Genomic DNA, 15,646 nt, shown 5'->3' on the forward strand with positions numbered 1-15,646 from the left:
AACTGCACAGGGAAGAATCTTTCCAGAATTTCAGCATCTCCTAAACAGATATTGACTTGTTTACATTGCCTTACACAGGCACAGGCAGATCTCATAGTACAAATCAGCTGGTGGTTTGATATTCCACCATGTTCCACGGGCCTCTCATCTGGATTAGTTTTTCCAAGGCATTTCTATGCCAGAAAGACACTCAGATGTCCTCAACAATCAGACCGAAGTTTGGCCCCCTTAATTCCCATAAAGCCTAGCATAGTTTGGTAAATGTGGGAGCCAAGCATGAAAGAGGGGCTGGCCCTTCAAATTAGAGACTCCATTGTTTCCTCTAATGCCACTGAAATGCCACCGCCTCTGCCCCGGAGGGGACATATAAACGCCACCAGAAGCTCTAGGACCCTAAGAATTTGGGCCTTGCATATCTGCATGAGAAGAAAAATGTGATCCATACAATCAGAGGCTTGGGAGAAGGATATGAATGTGATACAGTAAGTATATAAATTCATTTATTCTTGGTAAAATGTACTCAACAGCACAGTGCTCCAAGGGGTTCTTTGATAGCTCTAAGGGGTTACTTGATACTGTAAGGGAAAAGCAGCATTAAGGAAGGCCAGGAGCGACACAGAGCTGGCAACTGCAGTGTCTGCAGAGTGATTTCCAAGACTGAGCTGTGTTGAGGAGTGTCTGCGTCAGAGCACGAACTTTCTTAGAGAGGAGTCACAATGGTCCCTTCAACACACCCAGCTCAGAGCAGAGCCTCAGTGAGTCAGCCTGATCTGTTCTGCTTTGCACTTTCTCCTTCTCAGTGCCCTCTGGGCTCATGTTTTCAAGACCAAATTAAGACATAAGTGCCATGGATGCTTCGAGATCATCTGCTCTGCTGTCTGTAAGATCTCCAATGCACAGATAGTACATAGTTCTCTCTGTGAACAATTTTTCTAATGCTTCACTGCTGATGTTTGCCCATACTCACTACAGGAACATTTTTAGCTCTCAGATGTGGCTGGTTTCACAGCTTCCCAGCAGTCTGAGGTATCAGTGGAGGGAGTTGTGCTCAGCAGCACACAAGGCAGAGCCAGGGCACACGATGTGAGGAATGCCTGCAGTGCACAGGGGCTGAGCACAGGAGCGTGGGCTGCTCGGGCACTCTCCCACTGCCGGCATTCCCCAGTGCCCACCAGCCTCTGATCCCCTGCTGCACACTCAGAGCAAAAACAAGAGAGGGCTGTTTATCACTCTTTTTTATTGCACTAATTGTTACAAATGTAAGGATCACTGACACTTATTTCAGCGTGTTTTGCTGCAGGGACAAACTGTCCTCTTGTCTGTACAGGAGAGGCTTTGATGTGTAACGCTTTTCAAATTGAAAACGCATATTTATACCTAATCTAAATGGAAGTACCAGAAAAAATGACAGGTCATTTTGCAAGGATGTCCCAGCTGTGGCAGGTGAGTCTGCCTTTCCAGAAATGTTGGTAACAGTTTCAGTTCAGGATCAAGATCTGAATCTTCCCCAGAACTCTAGGAAGTGGCTGTTCAATAGAGGGGAGTTCTGGACAGACATTTTTTTAAAGAAATGGAAAATAGGAGACAGTTCTTTTGATGACTTACCTGCCTAAAGAAAAAAATTGAAGAAAACTCATTGTAAATGGGAAAAGGGAATTAGGGGCTACAGTCACATGGCCTCAACTGGTCATTTCAGAGGAGTGACTGAGCATAAAGGGATCCTGTTAGGAAGGCACTGGTGGGTGTTTGTTGTGGGGAGTGGGAGGGTCTTGAGAGTGGCTGACAGAAGTAAGGGAGACCATGTGGTTTCTATCCTGAAGACAGACTAATGCAGATACATAGCATGACTTTCAGAGAAAAAAAAAAAATATGGAGAAATCATGTTTTATGGACTTAGGAAAAATGTATATCTGAAAACCATGAGTGTGGCTAAGTCACCGTTTCTAAGTGCTGTGCAAGGTGGCTGGGTGTGATGAGGCAGTGATTTTACCCCTGGCTGAGCTCTAATGGGAGCGACAATCTGTATTACTGTAGCTCTTTGGGACAGGACAGTCCCCTCTGGTTCTGCCCTCTATGATATTTTGTAGCTCCAGGCAGTAAAAATCCTTGTGTGACTCTATGAAGTCCTGTAATAATAAATGGATGACTCCATGGGTGTGGATGAGCAAGGACAGCCACGAGGCATGACTAAAGGTGTTTCAGATGCTTAGGTCAGACCTGCCCTTCCAGCAGTGGCTCATGAGGATCACAGCAGTGAGACCTGCAAGCTGCTTTCCATGCAGGCAAAGGTCAGTGTTCGGTAAGTTCCAATTCTTAATGTGATACTTAAAGCCATAGCTGTTAGTACGTGTGCTGCTGCCAACTTCAGCTCTGCTTCTTTCCTATTCCTTAAAAACTCGTGGCCCTCAGATCCACCAAATGTTGTGTGTGAGTGATTATGGCCTATGACAGTGCCTAAGCCTCTGTGTGCACTGCATATTTCACTGTCTGAGCTAGTATCTCTTACCCAGTTTCTGGTTCCTGTGCTTATCAGTTGTGGCTCCAGAGCATGTCCTGGCACACAAGTATTGCTGTTGGCACTTGGCTGTGATGACAGAAAACAATCTTGCTAAGGAGTAGGAGGCCCTCTGCAGCCTAAATTCAGGTTTTAATGTCTTGATTTGTTCCTATGATCATGCCACCCCTCTGGTAGCATTTGTAATGAGAATGAAATAATTGATCACTTGTTTTTTAAGTTCTTCCGTTCTTTTCAGATGAGGCTCTCCTTTTGCATTAGAGTAGCTAGCTCAGAAATTCCTGAAAAAATTTTCTGTGTTTGAAGTTAATGAGTTGTCTAGAAATAGGTGTTTGCAAACAGGAGTAGGGATTTTCCTTCTTAGTGTAAAACAAAGGAATATTTTGAGTTTATCAAAATCCTTCCACTGAAGTGCAGCACGTGCATGTGATGCTGCCATGGCAGCCTGCTTATTGTGATTGTCTACTACAAAAATAGAACAGGAATCTCTGTTTTTCCCGTTAGAGGTTCTCTCCTATCTTTAGCAGTGTGTTTGTTAATGATTTGAGGCCAAGTTATGAAGTAGCTCGACTCCAACTTCCAATTACTTATTAACATCAAATTACTTATTAATAATGCAAGGAGCAGAAGTGTAACATAGTTTGTAAAAACTCCAGGATCATCACATTCCCTGCCTGTTCTAAAGAAATTATTGTTACCCTTTCACTCAAGAGGTGAAATAGTATTACCAAGTTGTGACTTGTTCACAGATTTCCAGGGCATGCAAACTATGCTGATTATGAAAGACAAAAAATAATGGTCTCTGTGCATTGATTGTTTAATTTCTGTGAACGGGATCAAAGCCTTCTGCTTCTTGGAGTTGATGGTAAAGCAGTTCCTGCTCTGTGGCCCTGAAGACGTGTTTCCCCTCCCCATACCTGTTCCCAGCCTGCACTGACCAGCCCTTCCCAAGCACTCACCAGGTAATTTTGTGTGACTCACATGAGGTCAAAACTTGTCTGTTGGTAGGAAGAGTTCAAGGGTGAAAGACAAAACTGGAAACAAACTAGAGCCACGCTGGCCAGGACAAGGTAAGGACCAACACATCTGGTCTGACTGCAAATGGGAACTGTAAATTTTTATTACAATTACAGGTTTCATTGCTTCATTGTATTAATTTCTTACTGAGGCATCTTTGCATGAATCTAAGTACTTTAAGCACCAGGTTTTCAAAACTCGGTTATAAACTTAAAAAAAAAGCTATCCTCAGAAACTTGAGGCTTTGTTTGCTTTTTAAGTTGAAAAGTTTGGGGTGAAAACCTGATTTATCCTTGAGGGAAGGGGGGGTGGGTAACATCACATTCTGCTGCTGTAAGCCAATAAATACAGTGCTCTTCAGTCATAAAAATCCTTGGGTACCTCCTGGTGCCCAGCAGCTTCACGGTGTGAGTGTCCAGCAGGGTGGAACAGGTACTTGGCATTATCCTGGGTTCGAGGCTTGAAGGGCTCAGGCTGCTATTGCTCTCTGCTCCAGCTCCCTGATCCCAGAGCATCAGGCAGCGTGCTCAGGTATCTGAAGCTGGGACAGGCAAGATCGAAGCTCTGCTTTTGCAGCAATTGGGAAGCTGTGTGCATTTGTGCTCAACTGTCCCAATTGAGATGGAGCAGCTCCAGAGACTGAGCTCGGAGTGAAGCTCCAAGCCCCAGCACAGAGCTTCTGTGCTGCTGTGAACTGAGCAAAAAAACCTTGCTTCCCTTCTGTTTTGAGTGATTCTCAATGTTGTAAATGCCAATTAAATCCTTGTGTCAATATTTTCAAGGTGCAAAGCCAGAAACTGCAACACAAACTTTAATCCAAAATACCAGGTTTCCTGTGGTGTGTGTTTGGCAGTGTGTCTGTCTCTGGAGAGAAGTATACCACAGGATAGGATGTGAGCAGGAATCAAATATTTGAGTATTTGAGTCTGTTGTGCCTCTCCCTAACGTCAAACTACATAAAGCAAAAGTAACTTGATATGAATCAGTGCAATAATATGGATGTGAAGGCAAATTCAGGTTTGGTGTTTTTCTTGCTCTTCTCTGTTTCCCAGTAACTTCTTGTTTTGGGGTTGATCTGGTGAATGAATTATTGGCTGGAAACAGATGAGCAAACAGTAGGAGCTGGGAAGGTGTGTCTTGGTTCAGTTCTTTTTTCTAGCTTAAGCATCTGCTTATGCAATTTACTGCTGAGCAATTAAAGTAAGAGGCGATGCTTTCCTTCTCACAGATGCAACTCTTGCCCAGCAATATTCATAAGGGTATTATACAGGTCACCAAAAATAACTGTGTGGGGTTAAGGGTTCAAGCTGTGCTGTCACAATTTGTCATAGTGTTCTAAATCTGTATATGTACACTGGGGCGTGACGGACTGTAGCAGTTATTCTCCCAAACACTGAAGATGGGCATGGATCTGAGGGAAAGCATACTTTATCCGGTGGATTGGGAAAGCGAGGAGGTTAAAGCTTAACAAGTGCTTTGGGCACAGGATGTATTCCGGTGTGTCACCAGACGATTCTTCCAGGGAACCGGCAGGCTGCCTCCCTTTGTAAAGTTAGCGATTAAAGTGTTAACCGGAGCCTCCTGGAGGTGGAACCCTCAGGGCGGGCTCCTGTCAGCGCTTGGAGAACGGAGAGCGGTAGGTAAATATTCCCGACGTGCACCGAGGTGCGGGGAGTGTCCCGGGCTTCCAGCGTGCCCGGTTTGTTAAGCCAAGTAGGAATTAAGGGCTCTGTGGGTCCCACGCAGCAGCGGAGGTCGCTGTCCTCCAGGGCCAGCCTGCCATGCCTCTCTCAGAGCCCGGGGAAAGGTGCGTGAAACTCCTCCCGTGCTTCTCCTGCTGGGATCGCTGGCCCAGGTGAGTGCGCGGCGAGGCTGGAGCTGTTCCGATGTGCGGGCTGCGGCTCCGGGGCAAGCCAGCTCCTTCGCAGCCGCCCGCTCTCCGGCCACTCTGCTCTGGGGCTCTTCGGGTGCGGCAGCGAAGGAGAAATGCGAGCTCAGAATGGCTTGGCAGAAGTCTCGAAGCGGTCTGCGGGGGTGAGCTGAGGTGGGAGCGGGCAGGCAGGGAGGGAGGGCTGCTCCTCGGCGTGCCCGTGGCCCGCAGCCCGCGGTGCCCTCCGCCGGCACGGCTGCCATTCGCAAGTGACACCCGCGACCTTGCCCGCTCTTCTCGGCGCCTCAAAGCGGCCCGGCCCGCTCGGCTGCCAACAAAGGAACTTCTGCTCCGAAAATGGGGTAACTTAGCCTTCCGAAGGGATGGCTGCGAGCCCCGCTCTAGCGACGCCTCGGGGGAGGGAGCGTGTGCGTCTCCTGCCTTGAGTTAAGGGAAAAGTTAAGGGGCCATATCCACATAAACCAATTTACTGCTGGTTTTGGCAAATCCCATTCCGAGCCTGCCGGAGCAGAGGGCTTATGCTGTGATTTGTACTCAAGGAGTGCTCTTAATGCTCTGTACTGAACAGCTAATTATTAAAATAAGGTGTGAAGAAATCTGAAAGCCCAAGAAAAAAAAAAAACAAAGCCCTTTTTTTCTTAGTGGGGAAAACACAGTTGTTCAGAGTAAGTGCTTTGCTTTAATTACCACCCTTTTCTTTGGTGGTAGGGACATCTAACATAAACAAAAAGAACAAAAAAAACAAAGGGACCATGAAGTCCTATAACTAGAGTATGTGACTAGTAAAATCGTTCTGCTGCTACTGAGTTTATCTAGCTGAACAAATCTTACATCCATCTTTATAGAAACCAATCATGATTGCAGAATTTGCTAAATTCCAGCCACTTGTGAGTTTAGAAGATGACTCAGTTGGATATGGTGTTGTGCCTATGGTGCAAAGCTTTGTGCTGCACAAAATATTCCATGTGCGTGTAGTCGCCGGCTGAGTTAACAGAGAGCTGAGACTTGTGATTTCTACAAAAGAAATGGAAGAGGTTCACCCTATACTGACTTCCTGCGGGTTTGGAAGAGCTTTGGGAAGCACTGGGTCAAAATACCTTGGGATCTTTGCTGAGGTTTGGGGTTTTCATTTCTCCAGCACTGGCAGAGGCTCCGTGTAGCACACTGCACTCTGCGGGCCCTGTCTTAATAGATGAATGCACCAGAGAGCACATCCAGGCTGTTACACAGATTGAGGTGCTGCCTTGCTGCTCCTGCTTGGCTCAGTTCTGGATCCTGGGTGTCCCTCTCCTTCCAGTCCTCCTCTGCAGCTGCCTTTTTTTATCCCTGTCTAAGAACCTGTGTAGCCATTTGTTCTTAACTTCTGCTTTGTCATTCCTGCGCTCAACTGTCCCTGGTCTGTCGCCTTAAGTAAATGACTTAAATATCACTGTACTGAATAAAAGGGAGCAAATCCTCTTACCTGCCTCCGCACTGACACTTGGAGTTTTTTCTTTGGGAAGAAAACCCCACTTTTCAGGCAAGATATGAATCTTACAGATGAGTACAGCTCATTACATTTGTGAGATGTGTCTTGTGCTCTGACGTGTTGATGCTCTCTGAAATGTGCACCGGTCTGTTTTCCCTTTGCTTTTCCTAGACTACTCCAGTAGTTGCAGTCCTTCTCTAGAGATGCTCAGTTTGCAGCTGCTGCAGTTTTTATTTCCTCCTGACTTTCCCTTTGCTTTCCTTTCTCTCCTTCACTTCTTGTTTCAGGCTTCAGCCAGTCTTCCTCCAAGCATTAGGTTTCTACTTGGTTAAGTCTCAGGCCAGCAGTTTAGTCCAGCCAAAAATCCCACTTTCCAGGTGTAGCCTACCAGTTTAACATAATGGTCAAGACACCTGTGTGGTACCAAGTAAGTCAGGAGATGGCTTTGAATAAATGACACAGGCAGATATGGTTAGAGTGGCTGGAAAATTAGCATGGTTTGGTTAGTTCAAATCTAAGGGAGCAGTGGAAGAGGCATTTCACTTCTGCTTGCTTCCTCAAAAGGACTACGGGGAAGTGACATGGAAAGCAGCAAGATAGCAGGAGGTGATGGAAAATCTAACAGCTTTGTGGATTTAGGGAGCGCCAGTGCAAATATCCTGACATCTGTTGTGTCAGGTACTGGTGCTGGGGAAGTGACTGCGTGGTGGCAACCCACAGGTTTAGGGCTTGGCTAAAAATAGGCTCCCTAAGAGATGTGCAGCCAGAATGTGCCCATGGGAGGGGTCCAGGGAGAAGAGGATCACCTCTGGAGTGAGCTGGTGGTGTGGAAGTGTTTGGTACCAGGCTGATAAGCGCAGCAGGTCACATAAGTGAGGAAAACATAGTGAGAGCTGTGCTTCTCCTCCAGCCACAGGAGAGAAAGGCTTTGGCCTGGGTATTGGGGCCGTGAGGGAGAGAAAGAGAACGGCACTGGTGAAGAATTATCCCCATCACCACCCACTCTTCCAGTCAGCTCTTTATTTTCAGCATTTTAATGGCAGCGGGCTGATTAAAATCTGTTCAAGGTGTTTAAGGCAAATAATTTACTAGGAGCCATCCACTGCATAGCAAAACACAGTGTTCGTCTCTTTTTTGTGTGTGTAAAGGTCACTGCTCTCCATGCTCAGAGATCAGCTTTTTCTTTCAGATGAATCATTTTCAGGCCAAATAGTGTAGAAAAGAGTGCAAGCACAAGCAGTGAAGCAGTGCTGGAGATTGCTGGTGACACTGCTCTCCAGTTAATAGAGGTGACTTGGCTGTGCACTGCTCTTAACATGTTGTTTCCTGACAGGTGGGAGGAAGCTGAAGTGCACGTTCAGTTATTCAGGTGCCAAAGTACAGAAACTCCTCTGCATCTTGTAAAAAAGGCCAGACATTACACTGACACAGGCAGCTGCTTCCCTTAGAGGTCTTAAGTAAATCACATAAAATCAGATTTCAGGGTGTGGCTACTGAAGTCATTTCAGAGGGAAAACCCAAGCAGTGTATTCCTCACACACAAACTCATGTCTGTACAGAAGTTCCTGGGCTTGTCTGGCTTTCAGGAATGTTTTTGTCTTGATGGATGTCACCCAAAGGACAAAGGGAGTGCTGCTCCTTTCCATGAGCTCCTGACAGAGCACTGCTGGAATCACCAGCTGCTCAGGTGAAGCTCATTTTGGTAGTGCACTCTGGTTTTAGGAGTCATGAAATAACTTCCTGTATATTTTGTAGGGTGAAGATCACAGTTTTTATATGCAGTATTTCTCACTTCTCCACATATGTTGTTTTTTAAAAGCTATTTCTCTATGGAAAATTGGTGACATCTGAAAGAGCAGCTCAGTAGTGCAGTACACAGAGGTGAGGTGTTTACTCTTTGGCCAGCCATGATCTGTTCGAGGCTGAATGTTCCCTAAATCAGGTTTTGGAATGCTGCTTGTCATTGGGACTATAGACAATGAACTGCTTTGCAGATGTCTTTGACCGGGCCCTGTCCAATGCAGTCTGAAATCAGATTCAGGTCAGTCCCCTGGCATAAGGGACAATGGACATGGAGTGCTGTGAGCCAAATTCCTTTGTCATCATGCCCAAGTAAGAGAAATGGAAGTGGAATGATCAACTTCCAGGGCAGTCTTTGGAGCTGTTACTGCTTTTCATGGGATTCTTTGAGGGCTTTTTCCCTGCCATGTATGATGCCACTTGTCCAGTTAACTCCTCAGTCCTCCTTTTATTCTAGTATCTGAGGGTGAAGGAAAGAGCCTGGGATTATTGAGGAAGGCATTTTTGAAGTCTCCTGGCTCTGGCTCGTTGCCTATGATAATATGCTCGCATCCCAGTGTGGGAATCTGTAAATTGTATTGCTACCTCCCTAAATTACCATCTTGTTCTCTCTTTGCTGTTCCACTTGCTTTCCTGGTGTGCTGCAGGACCCTGCTAATCATCAGCACTCCTTGCCTTGCCTAGTTTTAGGAATCTGGATGAGGTGGTTTGCTGAGTCACGGTGTGTTTTGGTGACCCTGGGTGGTGCTCCATCCATAGTGCACCAGGGATCCTGACCGGTACATGGGCTGCTGCCTCACACTGCTAACAGCTAATCCTGGAGTTGAAGTAGTCCTGAAACTGCGTGAGAAAGTCCTGGTAGACGTAGTACTTAGGATTTAAGGTGCTGTTATTTACTTGATGGGAATGGCTTATGGCTGTTTTTATTAGGAGGGGGAAATAATTGGGTATGAAGTGGTCAAAGTATGGTGTAGTGAGCCCTCAGCTTGAGTGTCCCAGCTTGTTTCACTTGGCCAGCTGAAGCTTTGTCCTTACTGTTCCATCTTTTGTAGTAGCAGTAGTGAATGCATTTACTTTTTTTTACCTTTTGCTTAGATTCATCTCTTCTGAGTAAATGAAGAAAGTGACTATGAAGGCACAGCATCTGCCTTCCGTTTTCATCAATGAGGAGAAGTTCATAACCAGGTAAATTATTAAAACCCTGAATATTTAATTACTCTTGTGCATTCTTTCGAGTTATTCCACATTTATTCTTTGACAGGGGATCCTGTAGGGAGCTGAGCCTGTAGCAGCAGAAATCCCTAGCACTTAGTTAGTTTAACCTACAGAACAGAGTTGGCCTTGACATGGAATTAAGAGAACAGAGCATTAAACCTTTGGGTTTGGGTTTTCGTTCCTTAAGGGGAACAGCCCTTCTAGAGGATTCTGGAATAAAACTACAAGTTAGGGAAGAAGACCCTCCTGTCTTGGAAATCTGTTGGAATTGGCCATGAGTTCCAGAGTTGAGCTCTGCTTTTCTGCAGCTTGGGGTTTGGCAGCCCCAGATTGCAGGGTGTCTGTGCAGAAAGACTTTTGGGCTGCTAGCTCTCTGCTGTGGTCAGAGTCTCTTTCACCTACTTGTAAAAAATGCTTGGAAGTGCAATCTGTCATTTGTGGGATGCTTTTCCACAGTTCAGTGTCCCCAGGAGGAATTTTTCCTACTGCTGCCCCAAACTCTGAGCCACCTGGCATTTAGCTCCATCCCCTTTCTTATGGGATTGATTTTTCCCTGCTGACAAGAGCACAGGAGCTGGAGGAAAGGCTTCCCTTCATTTCCATCGCTCTTGGTCTTCCCATGTGAAAGAAACTACCTGGTAGACTCAAGCAGGGATGGGGTTTGCAATGGAATTTGTCGTGCTGCAGTAGCGATTTGTTCGTGAATCCTGATATTTTCCTCTGTGGCCTGAGCAATGCTGTTTTCTCCCTTTTCAAGGAAGGGTGGCAGGGCTTTTCCCAGAGCCCACAGGCAGCAGATGCATCTCTCCCTTTCTCTTCAAGAGTTGTTTCCTTTATACTGCTGCTAATTTGGGACACAGTGCTTTTGTGTCAGAGGTAGTTAAGGTGTGTGAACTTGGGAGTGCAAAAGCATTTGGAAATGTACCAAGCAAGCCATTATCTCTGGGGCTTTACTCCCCAAGATCCTTCCCTGTTCATGGGATGAAATGTGCACCCCAGTTGAGACCTTTCTGCATGACAGCTACGGTTTCAACTTTGTTAAGTGAAATAAGTGTTTCAAGAACCACTGACATTCCATATGCGCTCAGGCTTGCTTCCAGTGCAATTTCCAGACTGCCATCCCTCATCTGTACCTTGAATCTGCTGTTACACTACTTCTCTTCCAATTCTATCCTGCAAATCTTGCTGATGGGGCAAGCTTGCTGTTTGGGAATTGCACAATGGCTGGATCAAAAGGCTGACCAAAGCTTGTGGGAGGATTTGGCTGGCTGAGCTGCTGCATCTCCAGCATAACTGCCATAAATATTCACGGGTTGTGTGTAGGGCTTGGGCAGGAGAGGGCACAGGTGAGCTGTCCTGGGTTAGTGTTTGCAGAGAAAATCCAGCCTGGGCTCTGTTGTGGTTTACCACTGGGGCACCTGATCCTGCAGCTCCTTTGGTGTCCTGCTTTTGCTACTGAAGAAAGTGGTGAATCTGCAGGGCACGTTATGTTTTTGGGGTGAGTTGCTCTGCCAGTTAACTTGGCTTTGGTTTCTATTAATGTCTGTGTTTGGCTGTTGTCACAAAGCTGCTTGCAGTGCAACAGCTGCTGATTTTCCAGACACCAAACTCAGCAGAGATGGCATCAGTCTCTAGGTTAGGGCAGTGGGAAGATGTGTTACTATAAGACTACTCCTGGGACTAGGCTGGTGCACATATTCCCTTCTTGGGCAAAAAGAAGAAAAATGTTTTTTTTTCACTTGAGTTTCTACTGCACAAGGACAAACAAGTCAGAGTGAGCTGCTGTTAATCTCTCCCTCAGGGCTTTTCTAATTGTTTGTGTGGTTTGTCAATGTTGGTTGCACTAATGCAAGGCTGAAACCTGAAGGATTTACTTGTGCAGACTTCTGAGGAAGGTAATGGCAAGTTTTTCTAGGCAAGGCAAGAAACTGTGAAAATCTTGGGAGCTTGCTCTGAGAAACAGAATCTGCTTCAGAGATGGCCCTTACCAGACCACTTATTGCTGTTAGTCTGTGATTTTACTTGCCTTTGCAGTCAACATGGACTAAGAGTAATAGGTGGGCCTCAGAGAATTGACCCAAGTCCTTATTTACAATCCATCTTCAGGGAGCTCACCTTCCCAACTTCCTGTTTGGAGAAAACCTTGTGAAATAACAGCTGTCAACAAAATGATTGCCAAATGCTGTGAAGTACCAAGAGACTGGGGTTTGAAGCAGCTCTTGAGCAGGATCAGCAGGTCTGTCCCAACATCTGTCAGACAGAACTGCCTATCTCCTACTTGATTGTTAATCAGGAATTGCATCTGGAGCTTGCCTGCGTACGAGGCCACAGCGTGTGTGATCTTGCTTACCTGTAGCCAGCATTATCAGAACTGGGCTGGCACCTGATTCTTATCCAAATCTATTTGCATTCCCTTCTGCTGGGATGGCCTGAATGCAGTCCCTCACAGCCCACGGGACTCAAGGAACCTGTAATGAGCTATTTCAACCCAAGGCTTTTGCCACCAGTATTCTGAGGATTTAAGACCAAAGTAAGTCAAAGTAAATGTTGAAAATCCTTGTTTAGAATTCAGATGATAACGCTAATTAAAAATATTTTTGTGTGTGGAATTGCAGTAATGTAAAGTAAATAATTTACATCCACAGAATTAGCAGGGAATGCAATGAACCTTGAGATTAGTGGAGCTGCCCTTGTCCTCGTGTTGCCTGCCCCAAGCACAGCCTGGACACGTTACCTGCCCTCCTGGTGTCCCTCTCTGCTGTGTGGGCAGCCGGGTTCAGGGGAAGGCCACGCTCCTGGGGCCTGTCCCCACGTTGGGCTCTCAGTTCCTCTGGGGCACTTTTTTATTTAAAATTGGTGGAGGAGTTCTCATGGTGTTTCTGATGGCACACAAGTTCTGAAGAGCTTCAGCAGCTCCCTGAGGAATTGTGGTGCAGAGTTTGCAGTTGCTGTGTGTTTGACCTGTGGGCTTGCTGTTCCAGCAGCTCTCACAAACGTGGAAGTAACAGAGTTGGTGCCTGCACACATCACTGCGAGACAGGACACGAAACCATTGGAATCATTAGTCCATAGGGAAGAATTTGTACACTTCCATGCAGTTGTTCCCCATGGCTAACCACAACCACCTCTGCTGGTGGGAATTGCTTGCTTGAATTACAGTCTGAGTCACCTTTAAATGGTGTGGGGAAGAGTGTTTCATTCTCAATGGCCTTGAAGTACATTTCAATTAATTCTGTCATTGTTCAGCCCTCCACAGCCTGAGCTGCAGCTGACTTCTTGTCTCCACAGCTCCTTGCTTGCTGCCAGAGGTTCTCTTCATTTTCCTTCCTTTCTCCTCTCAGCAAAGACGTGGTGCAAAGCTGTTTTGTTTCAAGCAGAGGGCAATAGAAATGTGAGACATCCTGTAGGTGTTTGGAGATAAGAAAAGTCTCTGAAGCAGTATTAAAAGTTGGAAGCCATCATGCAGGGAAAGCCAGGTGCAGCCTAGTTAAAGTAACCTGCAACATTGGTGTGTGGGGCTGTTGGTCTGTTTGCTTCCTCCTCATGACTGCTGCAGAGGTGCAAAGTACAAGCTGTTCTGGGGCAATGTTATTAGGGTCATGTGGGACTGACTAAGTAATTTCTTCTGGGCCTTTAAAGAAGCAACTTATGAGCAACCAGGAACTTGACAAAACTTTACTCTTCAGAAAATGATGCATGGATCATGAATAAACCTGTTCAAGGCTGCAGTGGGTAGCACAGTGATGGGGTGTTACCCTGCCACGTACCTCCTGCATTTTACAGAGGTGTTAAAAAATATTTTTTTCACTGTCATCTTTATTCTAGAGAGCAGCTCAGTTCTCTTCTGAAGAATTATAACTCTTACTATTCAGATCAAGAGAACCTGCAACTGACATATAATCAGGTAAGGATTTAGGGGTGAGAAACTCCACTCATTAGTGCTCTCTTCCCCTCACAGCACTGGAGTCCAGCGCTTGCTGTGGTGTTTTTGTTGCATGTTCCATCCAATATAATAAACCAGAACTGATTTCCTCAGCTGATCAGGTCAGCTTTGGCTGTTTTGGAAATTGCTCAAAACAGAGGTTACACTTTCCCAGAGTAATCTGTTCTAGCCTCAGTGATTTCATTGTATTACTGTTTCTTTGAGGGGAGATAGATTGTTATTAGTGGATTATTTTTACTCTGTTATTGTGCAGCACTGTTTCACTGTTTTTCTTCAGTGGGAAGGAAGCCCACCATTCATCGAAGGAATCCTCTCAATCTTCTGGGGAGTGCGACATCCTATCCGATTAAAAATTCAGGATGAGAAGCAGATTCCTGCTTTTGTGACCCTGAAGTCAACAGAGAATGTGGGGTTTTTCCCTACTAAAAGGTAACGTTTGGCCCTCAGGCTGCACGAGGCTGCTCTTTATCATGGGCACTGGCTATTCCTGTACAAGGACTGGGAAATTGATGTAAATGAAAATACCAAACAAACCCCACGTGTTTCCATGTGCACCTGACAGTGGCAGCCTCTGCAAGGCCTCATGTTGGGCCACACACTCAAGCATGAAGCCAAGATCTGTTAGGTAAATGCTGTGGGATTGTCTGTCCCAGCTTACATTCCCAGGTGTGTGAGGTGTGGAACCATTGCTGCTCATGTGAAGTTCAAGTCAAGGAATGAACGTGGCTTTGTCTGTGCAAAATTCAGTGTAAAAAACCCTTCAGATACCCACAGCCCAGCTGTTCCAGCTGCTGCCAATGACATTTTATATCCCAGTGTGCTGAGCTCAGCTGATACGGGTACTCAGTGTATTTTTGTTTTGACCACTGTTCCCCCAGCCTTGAGTGGTGAATTTGATGAACTGAATCTGAATCTTGTAATACAGAGGCAGTGCTGACCCTGAATGACTCCCTGATAAATTGTGTATTGCAGAGTTCATTTTTCTGATTAGTTATTGTCTCAGATTGCACGTGGGACGTGTTGGAACTGGGGATTTAATTCTGCCACCTTTGCAGCTGTGGAGTTCCAGTAAAGTCTTCCTCCTCATCTCTGGCTGTTGAAATGCAGGGATGAATTTTGACAGGAATAACAAGGAAAGAACCTGAGTTTTAGGCAAATCTGGCTCTTGGTTTACCTTGACCAGGTCTGCAGGGTGCACGTGGCACTCTTAAAATACTCCTGACTGGTGGAAATTGGTATCCTAAAGTAAACATTAACTCATGATCCCAGAAACGTGGGGCTGCCCTGACATGCTCTAAGGTATGCAGAGCAGCTGGGCTGTCTGATCTTAAATGAACTTGGTAAATGTGTGGAATACAACCAAGATCTTGTTTGGCATGTAAATTGGGGGTAGCTGAATGTTGTTGGGAATATATATATATACACGTTCACGTGAAATTCACTTTTAATCTTGTGCTACAAATTGGTTTATTCTCAGTCAGAGCAGTAACTGTCTGAAGACCTTATGCTGAAGAGTTTAGGCAGTATTTTATGGAAATATGTTTTTTTTAATATTATGGAATTTTATGGAAATTTTATGGTTTGTGGAAATATTAACATGAATATAGTTTTTCCAAAAGGCTGGATGGATCTTCAGTTCAGCTGTTATTCCGTCTTATCTCATACACAGCTGGTTTGGGGAGCACAGGGGCTGTGTGTAAGTGGACCTGTGTAACAGACCTGTAACTGTTAAACAACAATGTATGTGTTTTGTCTGCCTGCTTGGTAGTCTGGGTGTGACTAATCCAGGGTGTTGCT

General features: G+C 45.7%; 1 protein-coding gene across 9 annotated transcripts in view; it reads left to right on the forward strand.

Annotated features, from left to right (window-relative positions):
- RASSF6 (Ras association domain family member 6) overlaps positions 1-15,646 on the forward strand; it is a 67,528-nt gene that overhangs the window by 47,024 nt on the left and 4,858 nt on the right. For 6 of the 9 annotated variants that reach the window (XM_086890937.1, XM_086890938.1, XM_086890942.1 and 3 more), the window contains 3 exons: positions 9,787-9,876; positions 13,732-13,810; positions 14,127-14,278. In XM_086890937.1, coding sequence (XP_086747063.1) covers positions 9,806-9,876; positions 13,732-13,810; positions 14,127-14,278 — 302 coding nt within the window. In that variant the 5' untranslated portion in view covers positions 9,787-9,805. Of the gene's footprint in view, positions 1-5,131; positions 5,388-9,786; positions 9,877-13,731; positions 13,811-14,126; positions 14,279-15,646 lie in introns of those variants that run through there. The other 3 variants (XM_023927051.2, XM_086890939.1, XM_086890936.1) reach the window with 3 other exon arrangements.

The sequence above is a fragment of the Cyanistes caeruleus genome, chromosome 5, assembly GCF_971803275.1.
Source record: "Cyanistes caeruleus chromosome 5, bCyaCae1.hap1.1, whole genome shotgun sequence".
Taxonomy (NCBI): Eukaryota; Metazoa; Chordata; class Aves; order Passeriformes; family Paridae; genus Cyanistes; species Cyanistes caeruleus.